Below are 21,033 nucleotides of genomic sequence, written 5' to 3'. Positions count from 1 at the left end.
ATCGGTTCATGGTTTTTACAATCGAGAAAAAGATTACTTTTGCACTCCTCAAAGTCGTCCCCCAAGATTAAGCAAAAATTCAAGCAGAAGAAACGAGACTTTGGATCTGTGAACCAAAGCAAAGCAAATCCACCCCCAAGCTGCAAATCAAAGGGCAGAGTCAAGCTACGACCACCCAAGACATATCCTCGAAGCAGCAAGCCAAGAATAATGGAGAGGCGAAGGGCATGGGAGTTCCATACAACTCCCACTCACAACACAAATGCATGTTGCGCGACGGAGGCACTGGTGGCCGAGCTAAAAGACTCGGCCACTGATGCATACCCTGACTTTGAGCATAAATCCGATAAGGGAAAGCAGATCATTGACGTCGAACCCACTGCAATGATAACCACCACCAAGCTCTAAAGGGAGGAACCTGAGGAACCAGAGGAGGGGGAGCGCCTCTTACACTAGCAGATGTGGGTAAAGGGTTTGTCAATGCAGTTCATCATTGACAGCGGGAGCCAAAAGAACCTATCTTAGCCGACGTCGTTAAGATATTGAAACTGCCAACAATGTCACACCCACAGCCATACACCATCAAGTAGCTCCACCAAGGGCGAGATCTCCGTGGCTGCAACCACCCAAGGGCCAAGACAACTCCTCGAAGCAGCAAGCCAATAATAATCGAAAGGTGAAGGACATAGGAGTTCCATAAAGCTCCCACTCACAACACAAACACATGTCCCACGAAGCAGGAACTAGTGGCCGAGCTAAAAGACTTAGAGACCGATGCATGCTATCACTCTGAGCTAGAACCCGACAAAGGAAAGCAGATCATTGACGTCAAACCCACTCTCTAGCAGAGTGGTCAAACTTGTTGCAATTGTAGCACATTATTTTTCTTCCTTCTTTGAATCCCTGCTTGAATCCTTGACCTTGTCTTCTTGGACTAGCATTATTCTTCTTCTTAGCATGAGTTAAGAAGGCAGTGGGTTCATCTCCATTTGAGGACTTGTCTCTCTCCATCATCCTCGTCCCTTCTTGAGTTCATCTAACCAATAATTCATCGAAACTAGGAATCTTGTCATTGTTGAGAATGGTTGTGTTAAACACATCCCATGATCTTGGAAGACCTCCAAGTGCAATGAGAGTGAGCTCCCTGTCAGCAATAACTTCTCCAATAGATAGAAGGTCATTCTTGATTTGTGTGATCCTCATGAAGTAGGATTGGATAGACTCCCCTTTATCCATCTTGATGTCCTTCAACTTGTTCTTGAGAAAGAGGATTTGATTTGCATTGTTTACTTTGAACATCCCAACCAGCTTATCATACATCTCCTTAGATGTTTCCAAATCAAAAATATAAGCAACCAAATGCTTTTGAATGGAGTCTATGATAATTTTCTTAGCTTTGACCTCACCTTTCTTGTATTTAGTCTTTGCAGCAGCAAGTGCATTTGAAGGAGGCTCCACCACTCTTCCCTTCACATAGTCCATGGCATCATGCTCTTCCAAACTCAATCTTCCATGCATGATAGTCAGATTTCCTTGAGCTTATCCTCAAATTTGAAGTAAGATGTAGTAGCCATTAGTCCAATAGTCTTGTCCAACAGATCTCTCTTAGTGATTTTTTTTCTCTCTCTTGCTTGGGCTTTGTCTTCACCTGTGCTCTGATACCATGTTAATTTTAGATAACAATGGTATGTTCTATGCTTAGCACAATTACTTCAATGTTCCTTTAGCAACCCAATGACAATTTCAATTTAGTTTTCCAATAGCAATCACATTAACCATTAATCACATTGACAGTAAAAGTAGATAGAACATGAAACAAGATGCAAAAGACAAGCCAAGACAAGAGGACACCAGATTTGGCAAATGCCAGGGAAAAACCCCAATGTGGGGAAAACCCTCCTATCAAATCTTCTTATTATTATATCAAATGTTCAACACAGAGAGAGTACAAAAGTAGAAATTGAATTGCCAAATCAAAGTCAAAATAGCCAAGACAATTCTGCAGTCAACTGCAGCCAAACTTCAGCCCTAACCAGAAAGTCAAAGATGGTCAACCCAGCTGTCAAACTTACCTCCTTGAGCTCGGTCAACCTCAGTCAAATTCAGCATTCCTTGTTGATCAAAATCAGCCCAAAACAGTCCAGTCAAATTCGATCAAAGGAAAGAAAATCTGCTGTAATTTTCTGCAATCAAAGTTGCAGTCAACCCTGATCTCAGCACTGGTCAAACTGCCCAGATCTTCTCGATTTTTGTGCCCAAAAATGTGCCCCAGAGAAACAGAAACAACCCTCCAAAAATTGCAGTGAAAACAGGTCAAAGAGTCTATGGTCAACGCTGATCAAACTTGGTCTGCTCCTGGAATTTTTGGCCCTGCAATTCAGTCCAGAAACTCGTCCTTCTTGCCACACGTGAGAGAGAGAAGTTGTCCAATAGTTGTACGAACCAATGAGAGAAGGAGAGAGAAGAATGTGTGAATGATGATGATGCCAAATGAGGTGAGAAGTCACTTGTATTTATACAAGTTGTTGAGGGTGAAGAGTCATGTCCATTGGGCTTCATCAGCCTACATGATGATGTGGCCGACCTAAACAATTTGCGCATGTGTGAGCATAAATTCAAAAACACATTTCTGCTTGTCAAAATTGGATGATCTTTATATCAATTTTGGTCCTCTCGAAAAAAATAATTTAATGCAATCATCATCTCCATCAAATGATCTGCCACAAGGTGGAATTTGGCCCTAGTTGCCAATTTTAACACATTTCTATGAGGCCCAACATTCTACAGTGGCTCACACATTCTCTGTGGCTTGTATTGAGATGTATTGACAATAACCTGGACATAAGAAAGTGATCTTTGTTATGGCAGTAAACTTTGATATAACCATGACATGAAAATAACCCTAATCTTACAGTGACCCTAATATAGCAGTAATCTTATGGCAGTGACTTTGACACATGATAGGAATCTACATGTATGGCAGTGACTTTGATGCATGACAGAGACCTTGATGATTGACACTGCAATGATATGGCAGTAACTTTGATAGCAGTAACCTTGATGGCAGGATATGGCAGTGACCTTGCTATGATTATCTATGATGACACTGACACATATAATGACAGTGAGACATATGATGTCAGTAACCATGCTCTTATGATAACAGTAACCTTGTTGTATTGATGACACTTGACAGTGATGATGTTTCTTGATAGTGAAGACTCCTCATATTGATGACAAGGATGATGCTTCTTAAGACAGAGATACGATTTTAGGAGGTCAGATTGCTCAGTTCAAAACGAAGTTGTGAAATGACTTTGGTTGGCTCTAGGAGGCATGTTATGTTTGTTGTATCTCATGCCTATTGTACTTTGTATATCAGCTGAACAATTGATGAATATCTAATACAAGAAGAATCTAGTTGGGTTTTTCCCCTTGTGGCATTTTGCCCTAAATCCCAGTGTCCCTATCATAAATGTTTTTCTTCTACTGTTATTTACTGTACCACTGCATTGTCGATGTTATTGTTCTCTCTACATAATTGCTAAAGATGTTATGATGTGATGGGGTGAATGTAACATGTAAATAATGAAAAGATTGAAAATGCAATTATCTTCAGCAGAGAACAATCTAGCCCTTAAAATTAACAAGATTTGGGAAGCATTTTTTCTTGGTATGCTGGAGGGTTGACTTGGCACTTGGAGGTTGGTTATCTAGGCTACATTTCCAGTCAGTTTGTGTATGACTTGATTTCTTGTTGACTTGATTCTATAAGGAAAGAATTGCTGGGGTTTTCCCCCTTGAGTGGAGTTTTCCCAAGGTAAATTCTTGTGTGGCTGTCTCTTCATGTTTTTCTGTTGTAGTTCTCTGTATAATTGTCTTATGTTGCATAATAAACGAAAGTTAAGAGAACTACCAAAATTCAACACGGAACATGGAATTAAGTTTCCCCTGACCTCTCACTGCCAGGGCTCAAGTACTTGATGACTGCTGCTCATTCTTTGGATTTTCCCAAGGTTGATTAGGAAGTGCTTCTCTTCAACACTTCAGTTAAGATCATGGAGGCTTCTTCTCTGGTTCGTGTTGACATCAATGACAACTTCTTTCAAAAGTTGATGGTTTCCAATTCCATGAGCACTACTCTGCATTGTTAAGTGGATTCAACAAGTGCTTGACCCAGCCAAACAATCAAGGTAATCTGACTGCGCAAGCACGTGAGAAGGTGGTGCGGAAGTGAAGTTGGGGTGAACATCACATTATGTTTGGGCATTTTTCTTTTTTGTCATGTGTTAGGGTTTTTTACCAAGTTGTGCTGGGGGTTTTTATCATGTCAAATAAGAATTCAATTGCAGACAAATTTCAATCAAATTGGTGCTGAATCATATTGCAGGAGACAGATTCAATTTGAGTAACAATAAGTCAACAAAATCAAACTGAATTCTGCAATATGATTTAATAGCATTTGAATTACAGTCAAGTTTTTGTATTATGGAGGCTTCTTCTCTGGTTCGTGTTGACATCAATGACAACTTCTTTCAAAAGTTTATGGTTTCCAATTCCATGAGCACTACTCTGCATTGTTAAGTGGATTCAACAAGTGCTTGACCCAGCCGAACAATCAAGGTAATCTGACTGCGCAAGCACGTGAAAAGGTGGTGCGTAATTGAAGTTGGGGTGAACATCATATTATGTTTGGGCACTTTTCTTTTTTTTCATGTGTTAGGGTTTTTTACCAAGTTGTGCCAGGGGTTTTTATCATGTCAAATAAGAATTCAATTGCAGACAAATTTCAATCAAATTGGTGCTGAATCATATTGCAGGAGACAGATTCAATTTGAGTAACAATATGTCAACAAAATCAAACTGAATTCTGCAATATGATTTGATAGCATTTGAATTACAGTCAAGTTTTTGTATTAATATGGCCATTGCAGCCAAATTCTGTACCTGTGAAATAGACTAATTCAGAATGAATATTGACATACTTAGATGTAGAGACACAGAAAAATCAATGTATGGGCTTACCATGGTATTATCAGATGAGAATATTTCAGTGAATAATCAAGAATTGTGATAAACCATATTAAGAAGAAGAAAAAAACAAAAGAAGGCACATCTCCACTAACCAACACATGAGTGAAAAAATAGATGGTGTTGATGAAAACAAGTTTGAACAGGCATCAGTCCAAATGCAATGGAAATGTTGCAACTGTTATTCAAAAGTCAGTGTGACAACCCATACATCAAATGGAAAGATTTATCTTTCCAGCATGTTCCACAAATATGAATCGACAAAAATAAAATCAAAGTAGGCAACAATGTTTGTGCCCTAAAAAGGGTCAATTTACTAAGCCAGTTTAAGAATGAAACAGAATGCAAGTACTTACCCCATCCAAGAGCCTTCTCTTCAACTCGCTTGAACTTTTTTTTCTTTTGATTATTTTGTTGTTTTTTGATAAATGTGTCCCCTATACAAATACCAAAAGAAAAATCATAAATTATCATTTAACAGCCTTCAGAACTGTCCATACTAAAACTTTAGACAAAAACCAAACCCAACAGATCCACAAACAAATAGTATCAAATCATCTATTGAATTCTGTGGATGAATGACTTCACAAATGATGCTGATAGTATTAATGCTTTATTTTAATACATGGATGGAATAATGGCAAATGTTCAGATGTCACAAATTTTTTAAATTAGAAAATAGTTGTGATTTAGCTCAAATTAAAGTATTCTACCCTTCTGCTCAAATTTTGCTTTACTGACTGACATAAGTTGCTTTCCACCAGGACGTAAAGGAGTTCCATCCAAAATTTGAAGTGCCAAATCCACTGAAGGCTCCTACAACAATCAAAATCGTGGTATTCTCAATCAATTTGACCGTTACATGAATTGAAAACCTAGTAATTCTACTAAACCACTAGACAGTTTGAATCAGAAAGGATGCCAACCTTCAAATAAGTCACAAGTGCATCTCCTTTCTGTTTTCCAGTCTCTTTGTCAACGTAAACCTTCACTCGTGGCTTTTTAGTATCAAGATCCTGCAAGTGGCACCAACATGGTGTAAAAAAGTCACTCTAACACAACTTCTATTTGTCTACATTTAATCTTCACACACTACTTTCTAGTATCACGATCCTGCTACTGGCAGCATCAAAATTTACAAGAATCATTCTAGACAAAAAGATTCTGAGATTATGAGAGACTACATTATTATCTGCATAGGAACAAAAGCCATTATTGGGACTTGATTACTCATGCCTCCATTGTCTATAGCAATAATCAGGAATATCCAACAACCAAAAGTAAGGTACAAAACAGCTTATAGTGCTTTCCAAAAATGCATTACTATAGGAACCACAGATGCCTGCTCTTTTCATCGTCCTCTGCCATAAAGTCACCTAAGACTCAGATCAATAATATCCGTCCAAAAATAAACTGACAGTTAACACATAATGGAGAATCCTACATGACACCACGAAGCACTCCACCCCCTTCTCTAAGAGTCAAGACTCCTTCCCTTGTAACTTATCAATACAGAATTTACAGCCAATCAAGGATAACACACAACAGGATTACTCGTAAATTCAAGAAGTAAGCTGAAAATAACAGCAATGGGAAAAGCTCGAAATGTGGTTTCAATCAGGCTCAAACAAAAAAAGGTCAATAAGAAAAATATGACCGAAAAACAAGCAAGAAATAAGCAATGCAGGACAGCGTGGAGGGTTCAACCTCAAAAGAGGGCAGTCTTAGGTAGCCTTGCTTCTCAAAAGAGAGCTCCTTGGGGGTGGTAGGCGGGGGCAGTGGTGGAGCAGAGGGAACTTTGCCCCAAAGGGTAAGCAAATATTTGGATCTATGGAGGAAGCCAGGTGCAGAGAGAAACGTAAAGGCCTTTATGGATAAGGGAAAGAAAAAGAAGAACAGGTGGATTGGATTGAAGACCCTCAAAGCACCAGAACAGTAAGGAAATCTACGTTCTAGCATCTCAGATTCAAAATCAAATGAGTTAAAACTATATCTCCAAGTGACTATAGGTATATGGGGCTCTACAGTACAATTGTAAATAGCAATAGATGTTAAATTTTCCACTGCTCTATGCTATACAAATTACTTTAGCCCAATTCAATTCTTCAGTAAGCAATCTTCTCCAATGACAATTAGTTCTTCCAATAATCAATAGTAATTGAAGATAGAACAGTAAATGCAATGACAATAAGAGACAATCAAAAGCATCAATAAATGACACCAATTTGGTCAAAGCCCAGGGAAAACCCTTTGAAGATTCTTCTTCTATTAGACTGTCATAAAATGTTCAGCAGAGAGTACAATGAACCCAAGTCCATAAATAAGAATCAAACTCAAAGTTCGAATTATCGAACAAATCAACCATCCAAGATCCAAAATGCTAATGAAAAAGTCAAATCTGGTCAACTGTCATAATCTGCAATTCTGGTCAACAGTCAACAGCAGTCAATGTGCTCTAACCAGTCAAAGTCAACGGTCAATTCAGCCTACCAATTGCTCGGTCCACAGTCCAACTCGGCCTCAAATGCTGGTCAAAGTCAGCCCAAAACAGTCCAAAAAAACCCAGTCAAACTCAATCAAATGAGAGGGAAACTTCTGCAGTCAAGGTCTACAATTTTCCTGTGGTCAACCCAGGTCAAACAGAAAATGTGGCCTACCCGAACAGAAATTCTCCCAAAAGATCGAACCCAAAATCAGCACAAAAGGTCAAAGTCAATGCTCATCAACGCTGGTCAAAGTGCAGATTAGCTTCAAATTTTCAGCCACCTGAAATTCGTCCTCTTTCTTGCCCACACATGTGAAAACGAGCTGCCTTAGACCTGTATGAACTAGTCAGATTGAGAGAGAGAAGAAGAGATGATGTGAAGTGATGTCCAAATGAGTTTGAGGTCATTTGCATTTATATGCATTGGAGGAGAATTCATTTAGCTTCTAGGCCAACTTGATCAAATGTGTCATGGTGGGCTTGACTTCAAAAATACACTTTTCCTAATCCAAATTCAGTGCTTCAAAAGTCAATTTTGGTCCTCTCCGAAAGAGGAATCTAGTCTAATGATTGGAATTTGTCACTTACCTGCCAGATTAACACTCCCTCTCAGCTAGGGAGAAATTCCAACTGCATCATGTGATCATTGCAAGTATCAAATCATGTCTCATTTCTTCTATTGAATCATTCTCAAATCTAAAAAAGAAAAATCATAAGGGAGCTATAGCTACCACCCTCAATCGAGTAATAGCGGTGATACAACTTATCGAGCAAGAATCATAACCATCCCATTGTGCAATCAATGGGCGAGATACCACTTGCTATAAGAGGTAAGGATCACATCCATCCTATTGCCTACCGATCTTCCCAACGACGACCCTTAAGAGTCATGTGGTAGAACACCTACATCATAATCCAAGCTTGGGTGAGATACCCAACTTACCAAAGGTAAGGATCACAGGCCTCAAGCCTCCTCAACCCATTGGCCAGACGAGGAAGGACAATCCCAACAAGCCCAGCTTGTGTGTATGATGGCAATTGGGGTATACTCTATTAGACCAATATAGGGGGAGATACCCAACTTGTCATAATGAACAAGGATCACTCACACCCTATGGGTGACAATAGGGAAGATACCCGACCTACTGCAAGAGTATGGATCATGCACACCTATTGTCTAGAGATCCCTCAACCCCAAGAGCACTCAATGCTCCATTCCCACCTTGAGAGTTCAACTAAGCTAGAAGATCTATGTTCGGTGTTCTTGATCAGCGAAGCCCCTTATTCGGAGGGGTCACATCCATCAGCCCAAGATGCTCTTTAAAGACCAAGAATTTTCCTTTTGGCACAGCCTTGGTCAGAATAGTTCAACCAAGGGAGAAGATCTATGTTCGGTGTTCTTGATCAGCGAAGCCCCTTATTCGGAGGGGTCACATCCATCAATCCAAGATGCTCTTTAAAGACCAAGAATTTCCCTTTTGGCACAGCCTTGGTCAGAATATCAACTATCTGCCCATTTGTCAATATGTGGAGTCTAACGGCTCCTCTCTACACCATGTCTCGAATGTAATGATACCTGATCTCTATATGCTTGGACTTGTCATGAAATACAGGATTCTCTGCCAATCAAATCCCACTCTTGTTGTCGCAATATATCATTGTAGTGTCCAGGACCTGCTCAAACAACTCTCCAAAGAGCTTCCTCAACCAAACTGCTTCACAGCTAGCCATGCTAGCAGTAATATATTCTTCCTTAGCAATTCTCAAGGCTATGGACATTCGGTTTCTACTCATCAAAGATATCATGGCAGATCCAAGGCTAAAACAATATCCTGAAGTGCTCTTCTTGTCAACAAAGATTCTTGCCCAGTCAGCATAGGTATATCCATGAAGTCTCACATCTCTGGCAGTGTATCTCAGACCAAGGGTAATCGTCCCATGCAAATATCTCATAATATGTTTGGCAGTAAACCAATGTGCATGAAGAGGCTCAGTCATGAATTGACTCAGGGTGTTCACCACATAGCATATGTACGGACAGGTGTTCACTAAGAACATCGGAGCCCCAACCAATTGTCTATACTCAGATGGATTAGCCAAACCTGATCTTGCAGGTTCTCTACATAGCATGAGTCCAAGGTCCTTCATCTCGAATTCAGAGGCCAACTCCCTCTTACACTCTACCATCAAGGGCTCACTACCTATCAAAAATAGATCATCACCATATAAAACCAAAATTAAGGACATACCTTGAACCACCTTGAAGTAGAGGTTGGGATCGGCGCTGCTTCTTTTGAATCCAAGCTTCACCAAGTAACTATCCATGTAGGCATACCATGCTTTGGGGGCTTGCTTCCAGCCATACAATGCCTTCTTCAACCTGTAAACATGTGTCTTTTTGTTCTTCACTTCAAATCCTTGTGGTTGCTCAACCTAAACTTCTTCCTATAACATGTCGTGAAGGAATGGCGTCTTCACTTTCATCTGATGAAGGGCCCATCCTTAACATGCAATAAGGGCAACTATTGAGCGAATGGTGGTATATCGGGGCCTCGGGCCACGGGAGAAAAGATATCATCCTAATCTTCTCCCTCTTTCTGGAAGAATCCTCTTGCCACAAACCTCGCCTTATATTTCTCAATGCTTCCATCAAGTCCATGCTAGTTCTGAAATAACCATTTTGAAGTCACGACAGATTTTCGTTCCAGTCTTGGCACACATCCCATACGTCATTCTTCATAATGGATTCATATTCTTCGGCCATAGCATCCTTCCAGACTTGTTCTTACACAACTTCTTCAAGGTTGTGAGGCTCAACTTGGATCATATTGCCATTGCTACAACATATCCTTGATAAATGCACAGCTTTTTGCTTTTTCTAAAGTTTCCACGAGCAACCGTATGTCTCTCGGCATCTTATAATGTGTCACGAAGCCAAAGTGGCCTCCTCTTGGCAGGGGGGTCACATGGAGTAGGATCGAAGGGGTCTATGAGCTCCATGGTGTGAAAATTTCTAAATAGAAATCCTACTACAGTGATTAATATTATTTCTTCTACTTTTTATCTCAGAAATAAGTTATTCACAGTGTTCTTACAGCAAATATTGAAATATATTCTACTACAACCTTCACAATCAAAATATTGCATAAAGTAAACGTACGGAAAAAAATATTGGCACAAAAACAATCACAATGATAGTTATTTTTGGACAATCATCCCCGGAAAAACCCAATGTGGGAAAACCAGTGCAGCAAATGAGGGTTTTATTATTCTGCAACAAATTCTCATGTACAAATTACAACCAGCAAAACACGAATGAGAAATTTTACAGACGCTTCCTGACAAATTTCTAACCCAGGTGAAGTGCTTCCTCTTCCTCAGAATCCTTCTGCGTCCCTCTGCGTCAACCTTCTCACATTGGCTCAGCATCAAGCTGCCCGCGCAGGCTTTGCATCAATCTGCCTCTATGCTACCTCTTTCTGCATCACCTTGTTTCTGCTCTGCGTCTTGTTGCCTTGCACTCTCTGAAGATGTCGATGCCCTCTCTTCCTTTCTCACCTGCAAATCTCCCTCTGATTCGATTTTTTCTTGTCGAACATGGACTAGTGAGAAAATCGATCTTTATCAGGTAACTGACTATCTGCCTCTAGTGTGTTCTCCAAGCACCCATCAGGCCTCCTCTTATAATCCTCTTATTGATCAATCAACGGCCCAGATTAGATTCTAATCAATGCCTAGGATCATATTGACTTGATCTCTTCCTTCTAGAAGTTTCACCCACAGTTTAGATTAATACCCATTAATTATTTTAATTTGTCTAAGTTTAGACTTAGGGTCTCGTTAAAAATAATTAATTATTTTAATAAAACTATCTCCAGCTGGAATTTCCCAAAATAATTTTTGGGTATTGGAGAATGCATGTGTCTAAGCCTTCTTGCAAATTTTGAGGCAAAGAACACATCCGATGCTACCCCTCAACATGAATAGCTAGAAGGACAGCGCAAACTTCAACATGAAGAGAGGGAAGAACTTCTGGTCAAACGCTTCAAAGACCTGCTCACAAAAACCCCTAGAAATAGAACGGGAGCCACTCAAAGAATCACACAACATATCCCCCAACTAATAACTCGGGATCAGAACATGGCCCTGATGCGCACAGCCACCCTAGAAGAAGTAGAAGAGATAGTCAAAGGAATGCAGAAGAATAAAGTCGTTGGACCTGACGGGTTCACCGCAAAATTCTATCAAGCCACTTGGCAATTCATGGGGCAAGATATCCTTGAGGTTGTGGAGGAATCGAGATGTATCCAAAAGGTGTGCCCTAGTCTGAATTCTACTTTTATAGCATTGATTCCTAAAACTGCTAAGTCTAATGATCCTCAAGGATTTCGGCCCATTGCCTTATGTAACGTCATTTACAAGATTATTGCTACTCTCATAGTTAAATGCCTGAAGCCCCTTCTCCCCAACCTCATTTCTCCTAAACAAACAGGATTTGTTGAGGGTAGACAAATCCTTGATGGTTTCATTACATCCCAAGAAGTAGTCCACTCTCTTAAGACCCATAAGATTCCTGACATGATGATAAAGTTGGATTTATCCAAGGCGTATGACAGACTTAGTTGGGGGTACCTGACGAGTATCCTCAAAGCCTATGGCTTCGCCCAAAGATTGATCAATTGGATCCTTGCCATGATATCCTCCCCAGTTTTCTCTATCCTGCTGAATGGGACTCCTACCTCGACGTTCAACCCAACTCGGGGCCTTAGGTAGGGGGACCCTATATCGCCCTTCTTGTTTATCATAGCAGCGAAAGGTCTAGGTCGGTACATAAAACATGAGGTTCGTGAATCCCATCTTCAAGGCCTAAGGATATGGGGCAATGAAATGCCCATCAGCAATTCGTCGACGACATTATGCTATTCTGTCAAGTCATCCTGAAGGAAGCCCATCGTATTAGAGATATTCTAAACACCTTTACTGGAGCCTCGGGAACTATGATAAATAACAAAAAATCCCGCATTTTTTTCTTCAATACCCAAGGGAATGTCAAGAACTATCTAGCCAGAATCCTAGGGTTTAGTACTAGAAATCTACCGTCCAAATACCTAGGCATGCCCCTCTCTGATAACCCTTTAAGAAATGCTTGTTGGCAAAACATCCTCCAAAAACTCCAAGGAAAGCTCAATTGTTGGGCTTTTAGATTTCTTAACATAGCCGGCAGAACAGTGCTTCTCAAAGCAGTGCTACAGTCGATTCCCATATACCAACTCTCAGGAATGGCTGCCCCAAAAGGAGCATGCTCCAAAATGGTGGATATCTTCAAAAAATTCTTGTGGGGTGGAGCACAACAGATCAGGAAATGGGCATTGGTATCATGGAAAGGCCTGATCAAAAAGAAATTGGATGGTGGGCTAGGTCTTAGAGACCCCTACATCTTGAACCAAACCATGGGAGCAAAACTCTGGTGGCAATGGATGGGTGGGGGAACAAATCTATGGAAACAAATCTGGACACGGAAGTACAATATGCTTGTGAGAACTGAGACCATCCTAAGATCTCAAGACTCCCCTAAAGAATAAACGGTGTGGAATTTGGCTGCCCGCAACAAGGACCTAATTCACCAGCATGCCTTCTGGGAGATTCGCAATGGCAAAACAGCAAGATTCTAGACGGAATCTTGGCAATAAAGAGGAAAAATGATAGAGAAACAAGAGCTCAGGGACATATACCAATATACCAGGGATAGGAATAAGCACGAGGTGGAACAATTCTGGAAAGAAGAACAAGGACTAGGAAGCTGGAGGAGATGGAAGACAAAGGAACACTGGAACGAGGCAATAGAAACAGAACAATGGAGAAATCTTGATAAAGAATTGAGGACAAGACAGATAACGATCCGTGAGGATCCTGACATTTTGAGATGGGGTGATACCACCAAAGGCACCTTTACTATAAATGAAGCTTACGATATTCAAGTAAGACAAGATCAGGAAGGGCAAGATATCATATGGAAAACGATCTGAAAGAGAGGATGGTGGCCCAAGGTAACCCACTTCCTCTGGATGGTTTGTAAAGGACGCATCTTGATCTGGGACCAATTGCAGAAAAGAGGCTTTCAGAGGCCCTCCTTTTGTTGGCTATGTCAGCAACACAAAGAAGATATGGAGCATATCCTCAACACATGCCAGTTTGTGGAGCAAAAGTGGAGGCAAATGCAAGGAGTTTTTGAAAAAATGGATAGAGACCAAAATAGCATTAAAGGAACAATACTCCTATGGCGGAACCATATATACTCAAGCCTTGTAGTAAATCGGGCATGGGGTCTGGCCCTAGGATTCACCCTCTGGGCGATCTGGAAGGAGCGAAACCATAGAATTTTTAAGAATAAAGCAACTACACAGGAGAAAGTATGGGATGGCATAGTCCAGAATATAAGGGAAATAATCCTTGCTGAGACATGGCACCAAGAAGACTGGCAAGTGCCTCCCCAAGAAGCCCGCATCCTCCAAAAACTCAATTTAGCTCTGGGATGATTGCTACTAAGGCATGGAAGACAAGCAGGGCAGGTGTGACCTCCGGGTCCCATTTCACCCCCCCGGAAGAAGGCTTCATGAAACTTAACTTTGATGGGGCTTCCAAAGGAAACCCTGGCGAGGCAGGGCTAGGTGGCCTCTTCCGGGACCCCAGGCTAACACCTAGCTTATTTATGCTAAAAGTTGTGGGATAGCCAGTAACAATGAGGCGGAGTTTGTGATAGGGTCTCCTAATAGCTGTCAGAATGGGATATCGAAACCTAGAGGTGGAAGGAGATTCAAGCCTGGTCATAAATACGGTGGCAAAACTAAACAATGGCACTAAGTGGGATAAACTCAGTCAAAGTTGGAGGACAGCAAGACTCATCCAAGAGATAGGTGAAATCATCCCCAAATTTGAATACATACAGGTCAGACATGTCAGGAGGGATGGAAACAAAGGGGCCGACTTCCTGGCTAATTGGGGGTGCAATCATCAACAGGAAATTTTATAAAAGCAGTGGCCAGTCCGACCCTGGGATGCAACCTTCGAACCCCTGGAGGGAATACTGTCCCAGGACTCCAGACAGAGCCGAGAAAGCAGAATCCAAGCAACTCATGAACCCGATCGGGATGTGGGCCGCCAGTTGGGACAGCCTGGGTGCAACCATGCTTAGTACCTGGGCACTTAATACTGTCGTCCCCCACATGCTCAAGGCAGGGGGTGCGGTGACCCTTGGCATGAATGCATGTTGGGGAAGTGGGCAAGGTGGCAGGATAGGAGATAAGGTTGGGTATAGTGGCAGGCAAGGTTATTCGACATGCAACACTAGAATGAAAGACTGTGGAGAAAGGTGGTGATACAGTGCAGTGGAAGGACACCAGAACGGGAGGAACCTAGGCAACAGACAGACACCTGCAAAATTCGAGTATGTAATTTGGCTTTGCTTCAGCATTGAATCTATGTTCTGGTTGGGGTTTTGCTGGGGGGAAAGGAGGGGAAAGAGTCCAAAAATTTGGGGAATAGAATGTTGTTGGTGGCAATGGGGGAGGCAATTGCTTGCCATGGCCTGGTTTTGCGTCTATACCTTCCCTCAAATGGGTAAAACCCATGACTGTTGGGAAAGCGTGTTATGAATATAATTCATAACAATTAGATAAATAAAATAAATATTAATATTAAATAATTAAATATTATTTAGGTTAAATAAGTCATTAATTAAGTGAACAAGCATGTCTAAAAGACATGCCCATTCACGAAAGGTCAGCTGCTGAGATATAAAAGCAGGGCCTCATTGTACGTTCAAAGCATCTTGTATCATCTTATACATTTTAAATATAATAATAAATTATTATTATTAAATACCTTCTGTGTATTTTAACATTCAAGTTTACAAGCTATCAGTTTTCTTGCTTCAGCATAGTTTTTATGTTACAGTGGTATTGGAGCCATGGCACACGATATAATCATGTGGGCCTTTGAACGCAATTTGCCGCACAATGTGCCATTACGTTCATATCCTGATAATGTTGAACTGTTTAGTATTCAAGAAGCATTTCAATGATTAGAAAAATCATGTGCAGAAGTTAAAGTATGTATAAAGGAAATCAATAATAACGACGATGATTTCGGGTTTGAGAAACCCTAGCAGATTATTGACAGAGAAGATGATTATAGTAAGAGGAGGCTTAACAGAATTATTTCCCCCGACAGAAACGATGCCTTCGCCATGGGCGACAAGACCCCTGATGTTGTCGTCCGGACTTATGCAGATATTATGCGGGAAGAGGCTCTCAAGAGGGAAAAGGAAGAAACCCTAAGGCTTATTGCGAAGAAGCACCAGGAAGAGACCGAACAGAAGGTGAAGGAGAGAGATGGGGTCAGTCAGGCGCCGATGACTCAGCCTGCCCAGAAGCAGAGGAATTGATGGGACCAAGCTCAGGACCAGGAGAATGCTGCCAAGAAGGCCAAAACTTCCTCAGACTGGGATGCCCCCGATGCCACTCCTAGCATTAGCAGGTGGGATGCTACGCCTACTCCAGGAAGGGTGACCAGTGATGTGACACCGGGCATTTCGAGGCGAAACAAATGGGATGAGACGCCCACTCCTGGTAGGCTTGCAGATGCTGATGCAACTCCTGTAGGAGGTATTACGCCGGGCGCAACACCTGCAGGTATGACATGGGATGCCACCCCCAAGCTTGCTGGAATGGCGACTCCTACACCCAAGAAGACGAGGTCACGATGGGATGAGACTCCGGCAAGCATGGGGAGCGCCACACCGTTGCCAGGGGCAACACCATCAGCATTTACACCTGGTGTCACTCCCATGGGTGGAGTTGATCTGCCCACGCCGACACCGACTGCGATCAATCTGCGAGGGGCTATTACGCCGGAACAATATAATTTGCTCAGGTGGGAGAAAGACATTGAAGAGAGGAATAGGCCATTGACTGAAGACGCAGAACAAAGGGTATATGCAGGTGGAGGAGTTGATGAAGTTGACAACTCGTGGAACGAGGAGGATGAATATCTGCTCACAATAGACATATTCCCCCCACCTCCCCTTTTCATCATTGGCGACCTCGAAGCCGAACAGAATGCAAAGGATAGATACCATGACGTCATTGAAGAAGACACCACAGTTGAACCCATCGATGCTGACATTCACGATGTTGATGTCGTTGACAATGACATCATCGATGCTCAGGATGAGGATCTTGACGTTGATAACGACAACTTTGAAATCAAATTCTTTCCTCCATTTGTCGAGGAGGTGGAGGAGGAGGCAGTGGATGCGATCGATCCTGAGGATCTGCTAGACACTGAAAGAATGGTGCGCGGATGGCTATCGCCCACGTTCCCGATCCCCAGAATAGGAGAAGAAGAAGCAGTTCTCTACGTGTACTGCCAGCATTCAATTGAAGAGGCCACCGAAGCCACTCACTTGTCATACTGCTCCCACATTTTCCACAGAGATTGTATTGTAGAGTGGCTCACGCCACGCATTCATGGCTCCCGGAATCGTCTCTGTCCCACTTGTTGTTGCTCGGTCTACACTTCCTCACCTTGCGCTTAAATTTTCGTTTTGTTGTCGTCACCAGCGAAGGCGGAGAGGTATGTGTTGGACAGTTCCCGGAAGGGCGGCGTTTATTTCTTGGCCATCCACTTCCCGACTATTTTTTCGGCATTAAAATACGTTCCTCGTTCTGTAGAGAATAGGTTCAATACTCCGCCAGGTTTTTGGGAGTAGTTACCATCAAACGCTGTGACTTTCCGGGGTTGACGTTTCCAATATATATAATAACTATATATCATATATAGTATATAATAATATTTCAAAAACAAATTAAATCATTCATATGATTAAATTTAAAAAAAAAAACATATATATATATATACACACGCATATAAAAAAATAATAATAATCAGTGTTAAAAAAAAGGAGTAAAAAATTTGAAAAAAAAAAACACCGAAGTTATAAAAATAAAAATAAAAATATATATATATAGGGTTATTACGCGAAGTATAGACGCTGAGCCACCAGAGACCTTTTGCCTCACATATGCCAAGACGACAACCACCGCAAAGACAGTTGCCAGCAATATAGCTTTGAGGACAAAGCTTCCGAACGAAGAGGCTATGTTATGAATATAATTCATAACAATTAGATAAATAAAATAAATATTAATATTAATATTAAATAATTAAATATTATTTAGGTTAAATAAGTCATTAATTAGGTGAACAGGCATGTCTAAAAGACATGCCCATTCACGAAAGCTCACCTAATGAGATATAAAAGCAGGGCCTCATTGTAGATTCAAAGCATCTTATATCATCTTACATTTTATATATAATAATAAATTATTATTATTAAATACCTTCTGTGTATTTTAACATTCAAGTTTACAAGCTATCAGTTTTCTTGCATCAGCATAGCTTTTATGTTACAGAGTGAACGTGTGTTGCGGGGTTGGGAAGCTCTACATTCTGTAATTAAGGTCAGGGGAAAGCTTGATAGTGGCACCGCAATTCATGAGGGATTGAGGTTTGTAGAGAGGGGCAGGGGGAAGCAGATGGTAGGGGGCTGGGGACGCAACCACGCCTGTGGCTTGCACAGAAACCGTTGGGGTAGATGGAAACCTTACAGGATTGATGGCAAGGCGGCAAGGCCAGAAATCCTGAGTGGAAACCCAGCCAAGGGACCTGAGAGGCAAAGCCACTTATCTTTGGGCCAAGGGAGCAAGGAACTGGAACTATCGCAGGCGTGCTGCTAGAATCAAGGAGGGCCTGCAGGCTCGGCTTGAGATAGGGTGGGATGACCTGCACACAATCAATAGCAAGGGGGAAGGGAACAAAGGCGGGCCAAGGGGTAAGGGACAAGGACCTCCCCTCTAGGCAACGCGGGCTTCAGCCTACCCCTACACGTATGCAGTGAGAAATGGTGGAGAGAAGAAGCATGAACAGGCAAGGTGGTGTATTACAAAAATTCTGAGTTTTATTCTAACTTATTCTGGGTGTCATCAGTGTTCTGGAAAACAGGTCATGGCTCGTGCTATGAGAGGTCGTGCACGTGGTAGGAGAGGCCCGGCTCCTCAGAAAGATAAGGGGTTGAGCACGTCGGAAACACGCAAGGGCCGGAAATCAGTAGAAAACCTCATCACCAAAGTAGCAGAGGCTTACCGTGAGGGGACGGATGCTAGCATTCGAAAATTGCTGGAAGAATGGGAAGAGGAGGTAAAACAAGGAAGTGAGACGGAGGAAGAGATGGATAATTGGAGGACTCTAGTTCCGGATCCAGGTAACACCCGTGGGAGAATCACACAGTTCAAGCAGCAGATATCCGTGTGTATGGCGGTGACAGTACAGGGAATGCCAAACTATAAGAAGGACATGGATAAAATTCTCTTCCAACTGCATAAACAGGATATTTGGCTGGACAGAATCGACCACCACATCCCTTGCATTCGGGAGTTGTATGGTATGCCAGGGGCATCAACCAATGATCCAACTCCCATTGCATCCAATGATCTAGCTCCCGTTGCATCTGCCTCAGAGGATCAGAAGGATTAGACTCATCCCCATGCATAATTTTGTTTTATGCAGTTAGCTTTTAATTTTCATGTTGCAAATGTCAGTTTTTAACTTTTTACAGTTATGTATTGTATGGACATGAGATAGAGACGTATCTAGCCTGGCACACTAACCGGTGGCCAACAGACTTAGTTTCCCCTTGGGGCAAGTTGAGGCCACCTGGTTAATCGGTGTGGTGTAAACATGCTTATCATATAATAGAAAATTCCAAATGGAATGGATGTGCCAAGCTTAACAAACAAACAAAAAATATTGATGATTAAGTAAAAATTGAACAATTAAGATTGATTAAAGATAAGTTAAGTGATTTTCCATCATCTATACTTGATTACCAATTGAAGCAAGGTGATTTAATATTTTTGGAAAGTCATGCTTGAAATGATAGATATGACTTTCTATTTTTAGAAAGTCACTGTATAATAGTCAGAAATGAGATCTTATTCAAGAAAATTCATCCATTAGCTGCTAATTTTCAACATTATCATTGGACTTGATTTAATGCCTATTTATGGATGGTGTATACTCTCCTGGAGATTATGCTTGCAAATTATTGCCTATTTTTGGATGAGGATGACCTCTCTTGAAGAGGCCACCATCCACATGCCTTGATACTATCATCCATGGATCTGACTACTAAAATATCCTACTATTTGTTGACTAATCATGGAGATAGTTAGACATATAATATATTTTATTTCTATGAAAGACTTCACTCATGCTATATGAAGAGGACTTTACTTCCATTTCATTTGTAATTGGCAAATTGGGACATAGGAGTTAGAGAAGTGATGAATTATCAACATTAGAAATTTAAGGTTAATGGAGCTCCTTTATAATGCCATTCTTGAAGATTAATAGAAGATTGAGGTATTGATCAACTCCCTTGTATGGCATATTTATGCTCTTCAATTTTGTTGTTCATGTTCTTGTAGATTCTACTTGTCATTCTTTTATAAAGGCTTAGTAATGAAATTATCATCTAGGGACAAAGCAATATGAGGAGGCTCTCCCCTTCATTTTATTTGTTGTATTATTTCTGAACTTATTCTCCTTTCTTCTATAATTAAGTTGCAGATTTGGGAGCAAAGTTCAGTGTAACAAATAAAATATATAAATAATATAAATATAATGTAAATGATAATAATCATAATTAATTATTAGCTAAGTAGTAATTAAGTTGAAGAGGCATGTCTAATTGAGACATGACTCTTCATGAAGAGACACTTGCTTTGTATACAAGCAAGCCTCTCGTTCTCATTGTAAATCATTCATTCATATTCTTATTCATTTATTTAATATAATATTTATATCCTTATGGATATCATTATATTCCAAGTTTTCTGGAATAATTAATTTATAGAAGGAACTTTGTTCGCTTCATGTGGTATCAGAGCAGTTCGGTCCTCTAGGTTGCTTAACCGGTGCACAGAGCTCGTTCTCCTATCTAGATCCTTGGCTATCCAAATTCGTCAACCTTGTTGCCATACAATTGAAGCATTTTGCTCAGAATTTGGGAGTTTCTCTTTTTCTCCGTTTTTCTAGGTCTTTGGCCATAAAAAAAAAAAGAATTAACCAAAAAAAAATATAAGTAAATAAATTAAAAAAAAAAAAAGTAAAAGAAAAAACAAAACGGATACAAAATCTCATACCAAGTATATTTAAAACTTTTTACGTGGAGAAGCCGGTGGTTTTAAAAACAACCCATGGTAATTGCCCATGGTATTTTAAAAAGTTAAAAGAAAAACAAAAAACAAAAGGAATACGTGTGGAGAACATTTTAACGGAGGTTTTAAAAACAACCCATGGTAATAGCCCATGGTATTTTAAAAGTTAAAGAAAAAACAAGGATACAAAAGCTCTTACGTGAAAGGTAAATATTACTTTTTACAGGAGGTTTTAGAAAC

The 21,033-nt window shown here is 40.9% G+C and overlaps 1 protein-coding gene across 1 annotated transcript in view; it reads right to left on the bottom strand.

Moving 5' to 3' along the window:
• The window catches only part of LOC149197068 (splicing factor U2AF-associated protein 2-like), a 193,490-nt gene that overhangs the window by 114,032 nt on the left and 58,425 nt on the right, over positions 1-21,033 (bottom strand). Inside the window, exons 5-7 of the mRNA XM_089405737.1 lie at positions 5,958-6,047; positions 5,745-5,847; positions 5,388-5,468 (exon numbers count right to left, since the gene is read on the bottom strand). Coding sequence (XP_089261863.1) covers positions 5,388-5,468; positions 5,745-5,847; positions 5,958-6,047 — 274 coding nt within the window. The remainder of the gene's footprint in view (positions 1-5,387; positions 5,469-5,744; positions 5,848-5,957; positions 6,048-21,033) is intronic.

Source organism: Pinus tabuliformis, chromosome 2_2, assembly GCF_031772625.1.
Source record: "Pinus tabuliformis cultivar Carrire ecotype Pingquan chromosome 2_2, CPIR1, whole genome shotgun sequence".
NCBI classification, from domain to species: Eukaryota; Viridiplantae; Streptophyta; class Pinopsida; order Pinales; family Pinaceae; genus Pinus; species Pinus tabuliformis.
This window is presented reverse-complemented; position numbering and strand designations above follow the sequence as displayed.